The 17484-nt window shown below is 55.1% G+C and overlaps 1 protein-coding gene across 2 annotated transcripts; it reads left to right on the top strand.

Moving 5' to 3' along the window:
- Positions 1-821: 821 nt before the first annotated feature.
- PPFIA3 (PTPRF interacting protein alpha 3) lies at positions 822-17462 on the top strand. 2 transcript variants are annotated; one of them, XM_065926486.1, is made up of 29 exons: positions 822-1061; positions 1318-1419; positions 1797-1961; positions 2311-2385; positions 2856-2930; positions 3244-3465; positions 4486-4632; positions 4721-4855; positions 5419-5502; positions 5626-5757; positions 6189-6251; positions 6386-6465; positions 6743-6887; positions 7439-7626; positions 8763-8985; positions 10050-10213; positions 10323-10450; positions 11108-11201; positions 11546-11627; positions 12267-12467; positions 13118-13180; positions 13348-13374; positions 14456-14631; positions 15040-15137; positions 15333-15508; positions 15596-15664; positions 15884-16055; positions 16548-16619; positions 16691-17462. In XM_065926486.1, exons 1-28 carry the CDS (start codon positions 822-824, stop codon positions 16604-16606), a joined length of 3585 nt encoding a protein of 1194 aa, XP_065782558.1. In that variant the 3' UTR covers positions 16607-16619; positions 16691-17462. The 2 variants fall into 2 exon arrangements, with proteins under 2 accessions (XP_065782558.1, XP_065782557.1); XM_065926485.1 differs by having other exon boundaries at positions 16548-17462.
- Positions 17463-17484: the final 22 nt, after the last annotated feature.

Consider the following 17484-nt stretch of genomic DNA (forward strand, 5'->3'; position numbering starts at 1 on the left):
AGTTGAAGGAGGCAGGAATTGGGCTGAAGAGCAGCTGAGGACCATCCCTGTGACATTATACAGGTGACCCCTGTATATGACCAGTGACCTCATCCTGTGACCCCTGGTTTTGTGACCTCCTGAAGACATAGTCTCCTTCTCCTGGGCCTGAGTTTTCTCATTCATACAGTGAGGTTGAAGGGAATTCTCAGCAGGGCCAGAATAGGTAGACTGATTTTCCCACAGTGCCAGTGATGGACGGGGCCTGAGCCCCTTGCAGGGGTGGGATATGGACTGGAGGGGAGTGCCTGTGCACTCAGTCATGTCCGACTCTGTGGGACCCAATGGACTTCCCAGGCAAGAATACTGGAGTGGGTTGCCATTCCCTTCTTCAGGGGATCTTCTCCACCCAGGGATCGAACCTGTGTCTCCTGCATTGGCAGGTGGATTCTTTACCACTGAGCCACCTGGGAAGCCCTTGGGTGGGGGGGGGGCTTCCAAGCTTTCAACTTTCTCTCAGGGAGTGGGTCATTCGGCCTTTGTTTCTCTTAATAGGCTGAGTCTAGATTTGCTGCCCGTTGTCAGATGAAGTCTGACCTCAGTTTCTCCAAGTGCTCTCACCTAGGTCTGGTTTCCTGAGAGCACTGGGTTTCCGTTTATCTTGCACCATGATCGGAATGGATGGGCTTCCGTTTCTGCTGTGCAGTTGCTTGGGTTGTCTAGCCTCAGTTCTCACTATGTAGTATCCCAGTGACGGTGCCTCAGTTTCGTTGCCTGCGCTTTGACGAAGCCGCTCTCGGTTGCCTGCCCCCTCCCGGTACACGCAGGCCAGCACCGCCGCCATGATGTGCGAGGTGATGCCCACCATCAGCGAGGATGGCCGGCGGGGCTCGGCGCTGGGCCCGGACGAGGCTGGCGGCGAGCTGGAGCGCCTCATGGTCACGATGCTCACCGAGCGCGAGCGCCTGCTGGAGACGCTGCGCGAAGCGCAGGATGGGCTTGCTACGGCGCAGTTGCGGCTGCGCGAGCTGGGCCACGAGAAGGACTCTTTGCAGCGCCAGCTCAGCATCGCGCTGCCCCAGGTCTGGGCGGGGCCAGGGCGGGGCCTGAGGGAGGCGGGGCCTCGGCTCGCCAGGGCAAGGGGGAGGACGGCAGGAAGGGGCGGGACCTGACTCTTGAAAGGAGGAGGGGCTTGCCTGTGATGGGCGGGGCCTAGGTCTCTTGAAGGGGCGGGACTTGGCCGAGAGGGGAGGGACTTACTAATCTCCCAGTCCTTTGGGATGAGGGAGATGGGGAAAGGATTGATCTGATTGTACAATTCTGCTCATCACTGGACAGGAGTTTGCGGCTCTGACGAAGGAGCTGAACTTGTGTCGGGAACAGTTACTGGAACGGGAGGAAGAAATTGCGGAGCTGAAGGCGGAGCGGAACAATACACGGGTGAGGCGTCTTGGGGGCGGGACTTAAGCAGGGTGGGCGGAGCCTTGGGTGTTAAAGCCTGACCCATCTTTTTATACCCTGCCTTGCCTTCCTTTCTTCTTCCTGCTTCCACAACTTGGGCGGGTCTCCTCTGGTCCCCTCCTTCCTTCATGTCCCCTCCCCTATCTCCAAAACTGTTCTCATTTTCTGTACCACTTCTTCCTGACCACCCCACCCCCGACCCGTTATCCCTCTCTTCTCCGAATCTGTCTCTCTTCACACCTCTTTACTTGGCTCCACTTCTTCCCTGTGTCTGCCCCACCTGTCTGAATCCTCTTCCTGCACTCTGCCTCTCTTCCCTTGACACTTTTCCTTGTCCCGGTGCTCTATCCCTGTAGCTTCTCCTAGAACACCTGGAATGCCTGGTGTCCAGGCACGAGAGGTCACTGCGCATGACCGTGGTAAAGCGCCAGGCCCAGTCTCCGGGCGGGGTCTCTTCCGAGGTGGAGGTACTCAAGGCTCTAAAATCCCTCTTCGAGCACCACAAGGCCCTGGATGAGAAGGTATGAGAATCAGAAGAGACTGCATGTAGAACAGAAACCTGTGGTCGGCTGGGGCTGTCTTGAATGGCAGAAATTCTGGCTGTGATTGATTGGAGATAGCCCAAGTGGGGAGAATGTTGACTGTCTTGAAATTGAAACAGACTATTGCAGAGACCTGATAATGGAAAAAAGTAATGGAATAGGGTATACCAGTGGGTGAAGCTGCCTTACTAGCTGGTTGGGGCTGCACACCTATTATAAATAGAGGAATGATAATGTCGTCCTGTCAGGTCCATCCCAAGGTGTTCTGCATCAGCTATCCTCGATCGGGTCTGATCTCTATCTCACTCGGTCTTGCCCCCATCCTCAGGTCCGAGAGCGGCTGCGAATGGCGCTGGAGCGGGTGGCAGTCCTAGAGGAAGAGCTGGAGCTGAGCAATCAGGAGGTGGGGGTGTGGCCAAGAAGGAGGCGGGACTAGTGAACTTACCAATGGGGTGGAGCCGATTGAGTGGGTCCTAGAATCTACTGGGGACAGGACCAGGGCACAGGACCAGTAGGATTGGGCTGTGGAGAACCGGGTTCCTAAGGTGAAATTCACTGGGCAGGACTAAGGGGAGTGGAGGACCGCTCTGTGACAGTGAGCCTAGGGTGAGAAGCAGGGCTGGGGGCGGCTAAGGGAAAGAACCGACTTCGTAGGAAATGGTTGGGTGGGGTAAGTCTGGGCACAGGACTTAACCTTAGGGTTAAGATTAAGGGTGGCTTCCTCTCTGGTGGGTGGCTAAGGAGAGATACGAGGACACGGGGCCTAAGGGTAGACTATGAGATAAGTGTGGCCCCAGCAGGACCAGAGCCAGTGGGAAGTAAAACGGGGGTTGTAGGACCCCCTTCACCCTGATCTCCCTTTCCTGTTGCCAGACTCTGAACCTTCGAGAGCAGCTGTCTAGGCGCCGGTCGGGGCTAGAGGAGCCCGGCAAGGATGGGGATGGGCAGGTAAGAGGTGGACGTTTTTCCGTCTCCTTGCTCCTCACTGGCCCCCATCCCTGTGGTCCTACTCAGCCCCGTGACTTTGTGGTGGTCCCGTTAATGTTTGGTATGATTCTCACAGACCCTAGGCCATCTGAATCCCTCAGACTCTAGCTGACCTTTGACCTCTGATTCAGGTTAGCTAGCTAAATTTGTGATCCCCATGGCCCTTAACTGATCTTTGATTCCCTCTCACCCCCGTCAGCTTTCTCTTTGTATTCTATCTCTGTGTTACCCAATCTGAGTTCTGTGCCTTTCTCCCTCACTGTCCCCATTACAGACTCTTGCCAATGGCCTGGGTCCTGGTGGGGATTCGAACCGGCGCACGGCGGAGCTGGAGGAGGCCCTGGAGCGGCAGCGGGCAGAGGTGTGCCAGCTGCGGGAGCGCTTGGCGGTGTTGTGCCGCCAGATGAGTCAGCTGGAGGAGGAGCTGGGCACCGCCCACCGCGAGCTGGGTAAGGCCGAGGAAGCTAACGCCAAGCTCCAGCGCGACCTCAAGGAGGTGAGGCCGGAGCCCCTGCTGGGCTGCCCTCTGTCCCTCCCCCGCCCCCCCCAACCCTCCCTATTCCCCTCTGCCCATAGTCACAGAACTCATGAACCTGGATTCAGTCCACAGTGAGTGCAGTTTCTTCTCCTCTCTGAGCCTGTTTCCTCACCTGTAAAATGGGATTTATGGCCCTTGTCAGAGAGTTGGTACATGGCACATAAATGGTAGTCACCCAGTATCTGGTTGTAGTTTTTATGTTACCATTGGGAAATTCTCTCCCACCTCTTAGTTGAGCTCCATTGGCTGTATTTCACCCCATCCTGGCTGAGGCTCCTTGATCTTAACTCCCACGCTCTAGGGACTGCTGAGAAATGTAGGGCATGGATTCTTTAAAGCCCTGAATGAGAAAGAAGAGAGAGCACTTTTGTTTTCATCATCCACTGGGGCTTTTACCTCGGATTTGAAGTGTGGATGGCCCGAGGGCTTATTAGGAAGTGGGGTCCCACCACACCAGCTTCTAGGCAGGAGTCCATTCCCCATGAGACCCTGGAACACCTTCTCTGGTTTTATAAACCTGTGCTACCTTGGGAGGTCTTGGGAGATGTTGCCTCCCAGATGGAAGGGACTTTTGTTCTCTGTGAGACCCTATGGCATTTGCTCTGTGATTCTAAATCCGAGTTGTGTCAGAAGTTGCTGAAAAATGTAAAACTTGGGTTTTTGAGTGGGCCAAGAAGAGTGGAGACTTTCCATCCCCTGGGCCTTAGGTCATCCATATGATAAGCCAATACTGTCCCCAAAGTTTATGGGAGGTGCTGTACCGCCATTTTATCTGCCAGGTGGCAGAGGGCAGGCAATGTAACGTTGGCTATTGTCAGGAGCTCTTGGCAGGTGTGGTTCCATCTTTCTGACGCCCAGATGGCAAGGGACTTCATTTCCCAGTGCACCCTGGGGTGCCTGCATTGAGGTTCTAAGCCTAGGCAACCCACAGGACCTTCTGAGAGCTGTAGTCCACGCGGCCCTTTGTCACCTCTGCAGGCGCTGGCACAGCGGGAGGATATGGAGGAACGGATCACAACACTAGAGAAGCGCTATTTGAGTGCCCAGCGTGAGGCCACCTCTCTACACGACGCCAACGACAAGTTGGAAAACGAGTTGGCCAGCAAGGAGTCACTGTACCGACAGGTGGGGGCACAGCCGGGGAGGGGCGATAGGGGCGAGGCTGTGGCCCATATGACCAACCTCCTCCTTTCCCCTTGTCTGTGTCCCCCAGAGTGAAGAGAAGAGCCGTCAGCTGGCCGAGTGGCTGGACGATGCCAAGCAGAAGCTGCAGCAGACGCTGCAGAAGGCAGAGACCTTGCCAGAAATTGAGGCCCAGCTGGCCCAGCGCGTGGCGGCTCTGAATAAAGTGAGGGCGGCCTGGGGTGGGCCTTGAATCTCTGGGGCGAAGGGGAGGGGCTTAGAGAAGGCGGGGCCTGGAGTCTGGAGGGGATGAAGACCAACAGCCTGAATTCAGATGGAAAGGGCAGGGCCTGGGATCTAGAAAGGGATGTGACTTAGAATGGGGGAAGGGCCTAGAGGTTTGGTGGGAGGTGGTCTCTGCTAAGTCGCTTCAGTCGTGTCCGACTCAGCAACACTATGGACTGTAGCGCCCGCCAGGTTCCTCTGTCCATGGGATTCTCCAGGCAAGAATACTGGAGTGGATTGCCATTTCCTCCTCCGGAGGATCTAACCGACTCAGCGGTGTTTTCTAGTTTGAACTAAAAGGATGGGTGGGACCTGAACTGAGAAGGGGACAGAGCTTATAGAAGAGGGCAGGGCTTGAGACTCCAGTGCAAGGTTTGGAGTTTTGTGGGGGAGGAGCCTGGAGCTCCAGGGGCGGGGCTTGGAAGCCAGCCATAGAGGAGGTGGGGCCTGGGGCCTGACCGGGTCCTAGTGGGACAGTCAGATGCCATGGGTTCCAACTTCTAGGCTGAGGAACGTCATGGGAATTTTGAGGAGCGGCTTCGGCAGCTGGAGGCCCAGTTGGAGGAGAAGAACCAGGAGCTGCAGCGGGTGAGCGGGCTTTGAGGCTTGGGGGATGAGCCTTAGATGAGGGGGTGGGCTGAAGGGGATGGGAGCTGGGAGCAGGGGCAGCGCTCAGGGCTCAGCACCTGTGCCCTGCTCTCCTCTGGGCAGGCCCGGCAGCGGGAGAAGATGAATGATGACCACAATAAGCGGCTATCTGAGACAGTGGACAAGTTGCTGAGTGAGTCCAACGAACGACTGCAGCTTCACCTCAAGGAGCGCATGGGGGCACTGGAGGAGAAGGTGTGCCCCAATCTAGGACTCCCATAAACTGGAATCGTGGGGCCCCAGGCCTTTCCCCAAACCATTATATTAGATCTCCCCAAATCTAGGCATCCCGAATTCAAATCTGACAGACTGCTGTATTGCTGGAACCAGCACTATTTCACCTGAGCACCCTAGGGCTGAATTCTGGGGCACCTATACCCCGAATTCTTGGCGTTTCCCTAAGCTTATAACCCTATGGACCCTCAAACTCTGAATCCACTGAAATTACACAGGATGCTGAATTCTGGGCTCCCAGGGACTCCCCCCTCCTCAGCAGCATCTTCACTCCACAACCCTCTTCCCCTCCAGCTCACCATTCCAGCTCACCCATTACCCTTGGGGGTTCCCTCAGGCCTGGAGACTGCTTCCATGGTCAAGCCCCTCACTGCACCCCTGTTCCCCTACAGAACTCACTAAGCGAGGAGATTGCCAACATGAAGAAGCTTCAGGATGAGCTGCTGCTCAACAAGGTAAGGAGGAGCCTGGGGGGTGAGGGCCAGAGAAACAGAGCAGGCGTTGCTGGGGTTGGAATCAGCCTGGCTGGGAGGGGCCGATCTCAGAAGCGGGCAGATTCTGACCTGGCCTCTCCAACCTCCTCCCCCAGGAGCAGCTCCTGGCTGAGATGGAGCGGATGCAGATGGAGATTGACCAGCTTCGGGGGAGGCCACCGTCGTCCTACTCCAGGTGACAGTAACTTTCCTGTGCCCACGGGGCCCCCTTGGCCAAGCACATCCCTTCTGCTTCCCAAGTCTCCCCACCCCCTCCCTGTTCGCCTGAGACTTCCACCGGCCCCTCTTATTTTTGACCCCTGACTTCATGATCTCTGGCCCCAGACCCTTTTTTCCTGACTTTTAACACAAGATCCTTCTTCCAGTCCTCTGACCCCAAGCCCTTCCACATGACCACTGACCTCTATTTCCTTTTCCTGACCCTTTGGTCTCCACCCTCTCCGTGCCCACAGATCTCTCCCTGGCAGTGCCCTGGAGCTCCGTTACTCTCAGGCACCCACCTTACCTTCTGGCGCCCACCTGGACCCCTATGGGGCTGGCAGTGGCCGAGCAAGCAAGAGGGGCCGCTGGTCAGGGGTCAAGGATGAGCCCTCTAAGGTCAGCAGCCACTTCTGGGGCCTGGGCTGAGCAGGGCCGGGGAGGGCAGTAGTGGGAGGTGGTGCTCAGTATGCAGGGCTCTGGGCGGGGACTAGTTGAGAAGTAAGGTTTCCTGGACCCACACTGTCTTCTCTTCTTCCATCATCCCCACTTGCCTTGATGTCTCCTCATGTGGATGTTCTGCTGCCTGGTGAGAACTTTAGAGGAATGATGGGCTGGGAAGAGGGTTTTTGGGGAGATGACATGCAAGGTGTAGAATCCTAGAATGGATGGGGCTAAGTGAAGAAAAGAAGTGGGCTGGGTCAAAGGAAACAGTGGACTCAGGGGAGGTTGTGGGCGGTGTCAGGGGTGATCAAAAAATGGGACCCACCAAGAAAGAAAGGTGGGCTTGGGAAACTGTGGGGACTGGATCACAGGGTGAGGGCAGTTAGTTTCAGCAGACGTGGGCAGGGTCATAGAGGGTGGGAAAGGTCAGAAGCAGTGAGGGAAGACCCAGCTTCTACCTTTGGCCCCTGTCCACCTGTCATCCTTCTGTCTCCACACAGAGACAGGAGTGGGAGAGGTCTGCCCCTGCGGGGTCGATGCCACCTCCATTCCCTGGCGAGCTGGATGGCTCAGATGAAGAGGAGGCCGAGGGGATGTTTGGAGCTGAGTTGCTGTCCCCCAGCGGGCAGGCTGATGTTCAGACACTGGCCATCATGCTTCAGGAGCAGCTGGAGGCCATCAACAAAGAGATCAAGTGAGTACTGGCCCAGTTCTCTCTCGTCCCACCTGAGCTAAGTCCACAGCCCCTCTAGCTCTTGAGACTGATCTGAATACTTAAGCCCAACTCCTTTCTTAACCATCCTCAAGGAGTTCTCCCAGCCCAACACTATTCAGGAATCCCTGAGGAAATACCCGGAAGTCTCCTATGTGCTATTTATACATTATATACCACCCCCCGCCCCCAAAGAGTACTCACAGTTTCCCCAAATACCCAAGACTGCATCCTCAGATACCAAAAATCAAAATCCAATCCAATCCATCAAGAGTCCATTATATCACGGCTTTCATGACTTCAAGCAACCATTACCCAGAGACTCCTGGTACCCTAAGCATCTCAACACGAGGTCTCCAATCCTAAACACCTTAAGAACCTCAACTCTAGATAGCAAGAATTTCTACCTGATAAAATAAAAATCCTCAGTTTATTAAGACTCCCCCATCACATAAAGTCTACTTGGATTCCCCAGCAATTCTTAGCAATTCTCTGAAAACACACTTTGCATGGACCCCAGCAAACACATCAACCTGACCACCATCTTCCATTCCAACTTGTTCTGACTGGAGATATTGACTTTCACCAAATGTCTCTATGACATTCCCAGATCCCAGATTGACTTCAGAGTCCCTGATCTCACCTTTCTCTTATTATAAGCTTGCTCTTTCTGTCCTCCTTAGAACTTGACCTCTTGCCCAGGGTCATCCATTTATGATTTTCCAGAGCTGCCTGGTCATCATCAGGGTCATCCTGAGGCACACTCTGGTCATCCTGTCATCCCTAATCTTTCCACGACCTCCTGAGCCTAGCATGGTCCCTTGACTCCCTTTGAACCTATGAAGCTATCAGGGATCCACCAAGATCTCATTGTGCCTTCCCCAGAATTACTTTTGCTCCACCAAGCCTTCCTGGTCCATTGGGATCCCCAGACTGCCCCTTTAGGACGTGCAATGCAGCGTGTGGGATCTTAGTTCCCCAACCAGGGATTGAACCTGCATCCTCTGCATTGGAAGCATGGAGTCTTAACTTCTGGATCACCAGGGAAGTCCCCGCAGGCTCCCTCTCCTATCGCCTGCCTCCGTCCTCTCATCCCATCTCCCCATTTGCCTTCTCAGGTTAATCCAAGAGGAGAAGGAGACAACAGAACAAAGGGCAGAGGAGCTGGAGAGCCGGGTGTCAGGCTCTGGCCTGGACTCACTGGGCCGCTACCGCAGTAGCTGCTCACTGCCCCCCTCCCTCACCACCTCTACCCTCGCCAGCCCCTCCCCTCCCAGCTCTGGCCACTCAACACCCCGCCTGGCACCCCCTAGCCCTGCCCGTGAGGGCACCGACAAAGCTGTGAGTATTCTTAAGTCTCCTCAGCTTGGTGGTGGTGGTGGTGGTGGTGGGAGATCATAAACAGGGCTCCCTAACAAACAGCAACAATAATCATCACACCAATGATAGCAACCTTAGCTTCCGCTAAAAGCTCAACTCGAAGGGCAAAGGAGGACTTCCCTGGTGGTCCAGTGGTTGGGAATTCGCCTGCCAGTGCAGGGGACATGGATTCGATCCCTTCTCCAGGAAGATTTCACATGCTGGGGGGAGGCTAAGCCTGTGCACCACAACTATTGAGCCTGTGCTCTAGAGCCCATGCGCCACAACAAGAGAAACCACTGCAATGAGAAGCTCATGCACTGCAACTAAAGAGTAGCCTGTGCTCTCTGCAACTAGAGAAAGCATATGCACAGCAATGGAGACCCAGTGCAGCTAAAAATAAATAATTTTTAAAATTTAAAAAGGGAGGTAAAGGGGAGGCTGAGTCACTGGATTCCTGAACCTTAACTTGTACTTTAGTCAGATCTGTTCTACTTTTACTTACTTTAGGCATTAAATTTCTGCATAGGATTTTTATTTATTTTTTGGCCATGTCATGCAGCTTGCTGGATTTTAGTTCTCCAACCAGACCCTGGGCTCCAGCAATGAGAGCACCAAGTCTTAACCACTTAACCACTGACCACAGAATATATATATATTCTGTGACTAAATATACATTTGAGAAATATCATGATAGCCTAGAATTGACCTTAGAGGCAGGCACAAGAGCTATAACCCTGTTTTATTGCCTTAAACTCAGCTTTCCTATTTTCAGAACTTGTAACTCATTAGATTTCCTTGAGAGTGAGCAGATCCCACTCCTGACACCAGAAGCTAAGATAGTAGAAATATGGGCTCATCAAGCTCCAGAGGGACTGCAGTTATTGCCTTTATATTTCTGCAGTTCACTCCCACTTAATCTATCCTATCTTTAGAAGTGATAGTCCAAATCAGGGGTATCCTAGACACCTGGTCTACCTCCCAATTAATGAGGAGCCCCCAACATGATCCCTCTGACTCAGTGTAGCAACTCTGCCTCTCTACAGAACCATCTCCCTAAGGAGGAAGCTGTGGCTCCCCGAGGGGAGGGGCCGGCAATCCCAGGAGACACCCCGCCTCCCACTCCTCGCTCTGCCCGCCTTGAGAGAATGACGCAAGCCTTGGCACTGCAGGCGGGATCCCTGGAGGACGGAGGGCCATCACGGGGAAGGTCAGTAAGAATAAGGGACAAGACAGGGAGGGACTTGCTTGGGAGGAGGAGATGGGAGTGAACAAAGACTAGAGATGGGATCTACCTTCACTCTGTCCTGCTCACCCAGTGAGGGCACCCCAGATTCCCTGCACAAAGCTCCCAAGAAGAAGAGCATCAAGTCATCCATAGGCCGTCTCTTTGGCAAGAAGGAGAAGGGGAGAATGGGACCACCAGGTCGGGACAGCTCTTCTCTGGGTGAGTCCCGATTTCCTCTCCCTTTCTTTATTCCTTCCTTCCTCCTTCTTTACATATTCACTTGACATACAACCCTGTCCACAATCATTTGGTAATGCATTTTGAGCACTGGAACCTTGGCAGAAGTTGAGGGGAGGAGAAGGGGCAGGAAGGGCATTCTGAGGCCTGCCTGAGTGACTGTTGGACAAATAAATTCTTTATTTCATTTACTTGTTTTTTTAAAAATAGAGTGGAGCTTGCTTGTCTGACTTGTGAAATCCAAGTTAGTCAAATTTTCAGAAATTTTATGAGCTGCTTTGACATCACATTTTGTGGCCTGAAATTGGTGGGATTATTTACACCATGGAAATTGGCAAATGCTACCAATCAGGAAATACGTCTTCTTCCCCAGGAAGCCAGTTGTTAAGTATTTAGCAGCATACCCCTGCCACCTTACCAAGGCCAGTCCAGTGAATCAGCTCTATTTGGGGGATTTCTCCAATTCTTTGCCTAGGAGGTGACATTGGTTCCTGTGTGGTTTTATCACTCCCTCTGTGTGGCCTCATTTACTAATCCCTCTGGGCCTCTGCTTTCCTGGCATCCTTCTCAACCCCCCAGCATCAAAGATTCTGCCTCCCCTCTGAGGCTCTCCAAATTTTGGCCCCTCCCTGCCTCCAGCTGGAACACCCTCAGACGAGACACTGGCCACTGACCCTCTGGGGCTAGCCAAGCTGACGGGCCCAGGAGATAAGGACCGAAGGAACAAGAGGAAGTGAGTGTGGGTGTGTGATGTGTGTGCAGGGGAGGGTTGGTCATAAGTAAGAAAATTCTGGGAAGGGGTGTTCAAGATCCTGAACTTGTTTGGAAATTTGGGAACTCCTAGAGGGTTTTTTTTTTCCCCCTCCTCTTTTCATTTGTTTGGTGTGTGTGTACATGTGTTTTAGGGGAGGGGGATTACAAAGAGTCACGTGTTCTGTTTTTAACCTTCTGCCATGTATTCTACATTCATAAAAGTTGTTTTTGTGGAGGCGGGGGGAGCAGTTGGTGAAGGGAGCCATCCGAGAGGGCTAGGTGTCCCTACCCCTGAGATCTCCTGCCATGGCCCTCTCTCTTCAGGCATGAACTTCTGGAAGAGGCCTGCCGTCAGGGCCTGCCTTTTGCTGCTTGGGATGGGCCCACTGTGGTCTCCTGGCTAGAGGTACTGGGGTCCAGAAATGTCCTGACTCTTCATCCCCAATCCCTCTGAGAACCCCATGGCCAGGGCTGGCTGACCCTGTGCCATCCTCCTCGCCCAGAGGTGTCGGGAGAAGGGGGTTGGGGGGTGAGGCCCTGGGAGGGGTCAGGTTTCTTGTGGACCTTCCTGTTGCTTTTTTTTTCCTTCTCCCCTCACCCCTCACCACGCCCATCTTGGTCCTACTGTCTCTTTCTTTGTGTCTTCCCATGCCTCTGTCTCTGGGATTCTCTTTCTCTATTTTTCTGCCTCTCTCCTCATCTCTGTGTTTTTGTCATTCCCCGGATTTCTTCCCATATCTCTCTCCCAATGTGTTTTGCTTCTTTCTCTCTGCCTCTCTGCCTCTCATCTCTGTCTCTCCCCATCTCTCTCTTTCCCCTCTGACTCGGCTCACCCGTCTGACTGTCCTCCTTCATCTCTTTGTGTCTCCCTCTGACTCTTGATCTCTTTGCTTCACTCCTGTATTTCTGTTTCTCCCCACTTGCCTTTCCCCACCTCTCTGTCTCCCTCTCCCCCTTTCTTTCTGTCCTTCTCCCATTTCTCCTGAGATATATCTCCGCCTCTCTGTCTCATACCCCCCCTCCTCACTTTCTCCCTCTGGTCCAGCTATGGGTAGGCATGCCTGCGTGGTACGTGGCCGCCTGCCGGGCCAATGTCAAGAGTGGTGCCATCATGGCCAACTTGTCAGACACGGAGATCCAGCGTGAGATCGGCATCAGCAACCCACTGCACCGGCTCAAGCTGCGCCTTGCCATCCAGGAGATGGTCTCACTCACCTCACCCTCTGCTCCTGCCTCCTCTCGCACGGTGAGTGTCCAGGGCCAGTGCCAGCCCCTGCTGTAGGCCCCGTCTACCGTCCTCAGAGTAGTCAATCCTGAGTCCGCTCATTCTAGCTCTGTCTTGTCAGATACACTCTGCTCTGCACAGGCTCTCACCTGGATTATCTCTGAGGGTGGGACACCCTTCAGGTCTCCCTGCCTCCCCTCTACTTCCAACCCTCAGTCTGTCTTACACACCGCAGCGTAAGGATCCTATCCCGGAGAAAAACCCAAATTCATATGGTTCTCTACAAGTCCCATGATGAGGGGCCCCTTCCCCAGCTCTTTTTCTACTCTGTTCCTTGACACTTGCTGCTCCCTTTTCTTGGAGCACCCGTCCTTCTTTTTTACCTCCAAGGCTGGCTCCAACTCATCCCTGAGGTCTCAGCCCAAATGTCACCACCTCCAAGAGGCCTCCCTAACTCAACAGCTAAACTAGTCACCGGTTCCATCATACACGAACACCTCTGTTTTTTTTCACCTCATGGCATTTACTGCCTTCTAACATTTTATCATTTTGTTCCATACATAAAATTATGTGTTCCCATGGCTAATTCGGCTCCTCCAGGAGCACGACTGTCTTCCCCTCCCCTGTCCAGAAGCTTTCTCCCAACCTCCGTAACACCTCTCGCCCCTCAGTCCACAGGAAACGTGTGGATGACACACGAGGAGATGGAGTCCCTGACCGCGACGACCAAGCCTGTGAGTGCCCCCTGCCGGTGGCCTTGGGGGTGGCACTAACTTTCCCTGGGCAGGGGCCGGGTGGCGGGTGAGTCTGTGGCTGGCTGTCCGTCCGTTCGTCCCTCCCGCCCTCCTCCGCCTGCCCCTTAACCCACCCCTTCTCTCCCCTCTTCCCACTAACTGGTCAGGAGACCAAGGAGATCAGCTGGGAGCAGGTAGGGGGCGCGGGGCGGGTCGTGGGCGCATGAACAGGCTGTGCACGCTGCATGGACGCCCCTCCTTCTCCGAGCCCCGCCCCGCCCCTCGCCGGAGCATTCCATCCTCACCGCGGGGGGGCGCTGCGCGCAGCGCTGCTCTGGGCTGTCACTGTGGCTTGGTGGGGTGGTGTAGAAGCCCGACTGTTCCATGTCAGTGGTGCACGGGTCATCCCATTATGGTTGGTTGCGCGGGCTCCAGAGGCTGTTTCATTGCTGTAACTAGAGGGAAACGCCGAGCGGCTCTTTGCCCTACGGCAGAGGGAAGTGGGGCTGTTCCACTGTACTGGGGCAAAAGGGAGAGCATTTGGGGTGGGGTGGGGGGCTGGGCAGGGTACATCAGGCTGAGAAGTTGGGTAGGAGGTACATTTTATTCTCAAGAGAGCAAGAGGTATGAACTCACCTGAGGTAGAGGAACTATGTTGGGTCTTTGTTTCCAAGAGCCCAAGGTATGGATTGTTTCCTCATGCTGGGAGGAGTGAAGGACTTGGGGTGGATCCAGAATATTGTTCTGGGCCAGATGTGGCATCGGGCTAGTAGTTTTGGGACAGCGCAAGAGTGGTAGATGAAACCGTTGTCCTTTGTTGGGGAGGTAGCTATGCTGGAAGAATCTGTTGTGCGGAATTGGAGGAGTAGTGATATTGGACTGATCCATTGTTCTGAGTTGGGACGATGCTAGACTAGTACTTTTTTTTTTTTTTGGACTAGTACTTCTTAAATGTACTGTTCAGATCACCTGAGGCTCTTGTGAGAATGAGGATTTCCATTCAGTAGCCTAGGGTCTGAGATTCCGCAATTTCAGCAAGTTCTCAAGTGATAATGATGCTTTGAGTAGACAAGGGTCTGTGAGGTCATTATGAAGGAGAGGGAAACAGTTTTGGATTGCCCGTTGTCCTGAGCAGAGACTGGCCATTGTCTTGCTATGGGATAGAGAAAGAACAACCTTGGATTTGGGAGAAAGGGGGTTGGACTGTACCCTTTCATACACACCTGGGAAGGGGTCAGAAGGCCTGACTGCTCCCCCACCTGCCCATGGCCCCAGATCCTGGCATATGGCGACATGAACCACGAATGGGTGGGGAACGACTGGCTGCCCAGCCTGGGGCTGCCCCAGTACCGCAGCTACTTCATGGAATCGTTGGTGGATGCCCGAATGTTAGATCATCTTAACAAGAAGGAGCTCCGGGGCCAGCTCAAGATGGTGGACAGCTTTCACAGGTGAGGTTGCCTGGCTAGTGGCAACAGTCCAAGTGGGGGAGGCCCCCACTTCTAGAGAGTCTTTGGCAAATAGGACCAGTTATGTGGAATTTATCTTGGACTATCTTTGGTCCTTTAGCCTGGATTGTTAGGAAATCCAGACTCCTGTGCCCCTTCCACTCATTACGATGGCCCACTAGGAATTGTCCAAGTCCTGAGACAGCTTGGCTAGTTGACCCCATACCCCTTACAGGTTGGCTAACAGGAACTGCTTTTTTAAAAATATCCTGGCTCCTGGGAAGGTCAGCAATCAATAGAACAGATCCAGTGGAGCAATTCCCCAGCCTCTCCCAGAAAACCACAAGCAACAGGGAAAACAGTCACTGGGGTTGTGGGGGCTCTTCTGTGACTCTGCTCTCTGCTACTCAGGGTGAGTCTACATTATGGGATCATGTGCCTGAAACGGCTCAACTATGACCGGAAGGACTTGGAGCGGAGGCGGGAAGAGAGTCAGACCCAGATCCGAGGTGAGTAGAAAAGTATGAGTCCACCTGGGAGCCATGTGGAGGGGTTTGGGACAGGGTTGGAGGAGGCATAAACAGGGAAGGAGGCCAGGAGAGCCGGGGTGGAGATAGGAAGAGGAAATGGGGTTGGAGATATGGGATAAATGAGAAGGGCCAGGCCCCAGGAAGGGTGCAACTGAGGGTCCCTTCCATCCCCAGACGTGATGGTGTGGTCCAATGAGCGGGTCATGGGTTGGGTGTCCGGGCTGGGCCTGAAGGAATTCGCCACGAACCTCACGGAGAGCGGGGTGCACGGGGCACTGCTCGCCCTGGACGAGACCTTCGACTACTCCGACCTGGCCTTGCTTCTGCAGATCCCCACGCAGAATGCGCAGGTGAGCTGCCGCCGGGCCCGGGACACACTGGGCATCCCCATCTTGCAGACTGCACGCTGCAGCCTCTCTCCCACCTCTCCCCTGCAGGCCCGGCAGCTCTTGGAGAAGGAATTCAGCAACCTCATTTCCTTGGGCACAGACAGGCGGCTGGATGAGGTGGGCGCAGCAGCAACAAGCATAGGGTACTCCACACTCCCAGGGGCCCCTCTAGGCTCGCAGCTGAAGGGGTGGGGCTTGACTTGGCCAAGGAGTGGTGCCAGGGAAGGGGCGGGGCCAAAGGAGCGAAGGGAGCGGGAGAGGGGTGGGGTCAAAAGGAGGAGCGAAGTCGGAACGCGGCCCTAGTACCTCACCAGCTGGCTGCACCCCTATACCTAGGACAGTGCCAAGTCCTTCAGCCGCTCCCCATCTTGGCGGAAGATGTTCCGAGAGAAGGACCTTCGAGGCGTAACCCCTGACTCAGCTGAGATGTTGCCCCCCAACTTTCGTTCGGCCGCAGCAGGGGCTCTAGGCTCGCCGGGGCTCCCTCTCCGAAAGCTGCAGCCGGAAGGTGGGCGGATCCCAAATGGGACAGCCTCTGCTCCCCTCCCCTTCTTAGATGTCGGGGGAGGAACCATCTCCACATTCCAGCAGCCTCCCCGGGTTCTGAGATGGTCTAGTCCCTTTATCCCCACCCACGACAAATGGACCGCTCCAACAAGCCAACTCCCTCCTCAGGGTGTGGAATGGATTAATCCCATCATACCCGTTTTCCAGGGTGGGAAATGAACTCGTCCAGTGTCACCTGGGGCATTTTGAAGGAATCTGAGGCTTTGAGAAAGGAATGGAAACTGGCCTGGAGGGAGTCAGGCGGTCGTTGGCTTCTCGGGAGGGGGAATCCAAGGGAGGACGCTTGGGTGGAGGAGGAACTGGGCGGGTGTGTGTGTGCGCGCCGGCTTTACTGAACCAATGGTCACTGGGCCGATGTGTGTGTGTGTGTGTGCGCGCGCGCGCGCGCGCGGGCCTTTGCGCTTTGCTGAACCAATGCTCATTCTCCCTCCAGGTCAGACTTCTGGGAGTTCACGGGCAGATGGCGTTTCTGTCCGGACCTATTCCTGCTAGTGTAGGCTTCCAGGTGAGGACCGTACGGGGCGATCTTGGGGATCGGGGCGGCACAGTGGATCTTCACGCCTGGCGTCAATGCAGGTGACCTCACTCGGACGGAAGAACCCTTCAGAGGCTGGGCTGTTTCCCCTCCTGCCTACAGTATGGTCTCGCCGGGGAGAGTTTACTGGGGAGCTCGCGCCGCGGACTGGACCATCTGTACAGACGAACGGGGGATGCTGGTCCCCGCCTCACAAATGGACTGGGCCTGGACCAAACCACATGCACTGGACTGAGAGGGGGGAAGAAGAGGGCAGGAAGAAATCCCGCCCCAAACTTCCGCCTCCCTTTCCTCTACTTTGTAATTTATTGATCAGTTTCCGATGGGAGATGGGTGCCCTTCCCCCGCGGGAAGGGGGCGGGGCTTCCCTCCCGGGCCGCATGCGGGGAGAGGCTGACCCCTCCTCTTTCTTCTCAGTTGCGGGGCCCAAGTCCTCCTTCTTCGTCCGAAAGGAGGGGAGGGGGGACTCGCTGCTAAAAGCCTCGCCCCTTGTGCCACACTCAGCCCCGCCCCGCCGCGTCCCGTCGCCGGTGCCTGGGGTCAGCTGCGGGCGGGGTTCCCTCTCTCTCCCCAGTGTCTCGTGTCCCCGAGGCCCCTCCGCCCCCGTGCTGTGGCCGTGTCCGTGCCCCGGGGGTACGGGGTGCAGAACTGCGCTCCCCGTTGCACTCCGGCTCCGGGGTTTGCATGGGAGAATCCTCTTTCCACGATGCCACTGGGCGACGTGGCGTGGGGGGAGAAAGGACGGTGGGGGAGCCCTCGCCCCCGACTCTTGGTCGGCCTCCCTGCCCCAGGCGTCACTCAGTGATCACGGGTAAAGAGAACTGTTTCAAAAAGC

The sequence above is a fragment of the Muntiacus reevesi genome, chromosome 2, assembly GCF_963930625.1.
Source record: "Muntiacus reevesi chromosome 2, mMunRee1.1, whole genome shotgun sequence".
Lineage (NCBI taxonomy): Eukaryota > Metazoa > Chordata > Mammalia > Artiodactyla > Cervidae > Muntiacus > Muntiacus reevesi.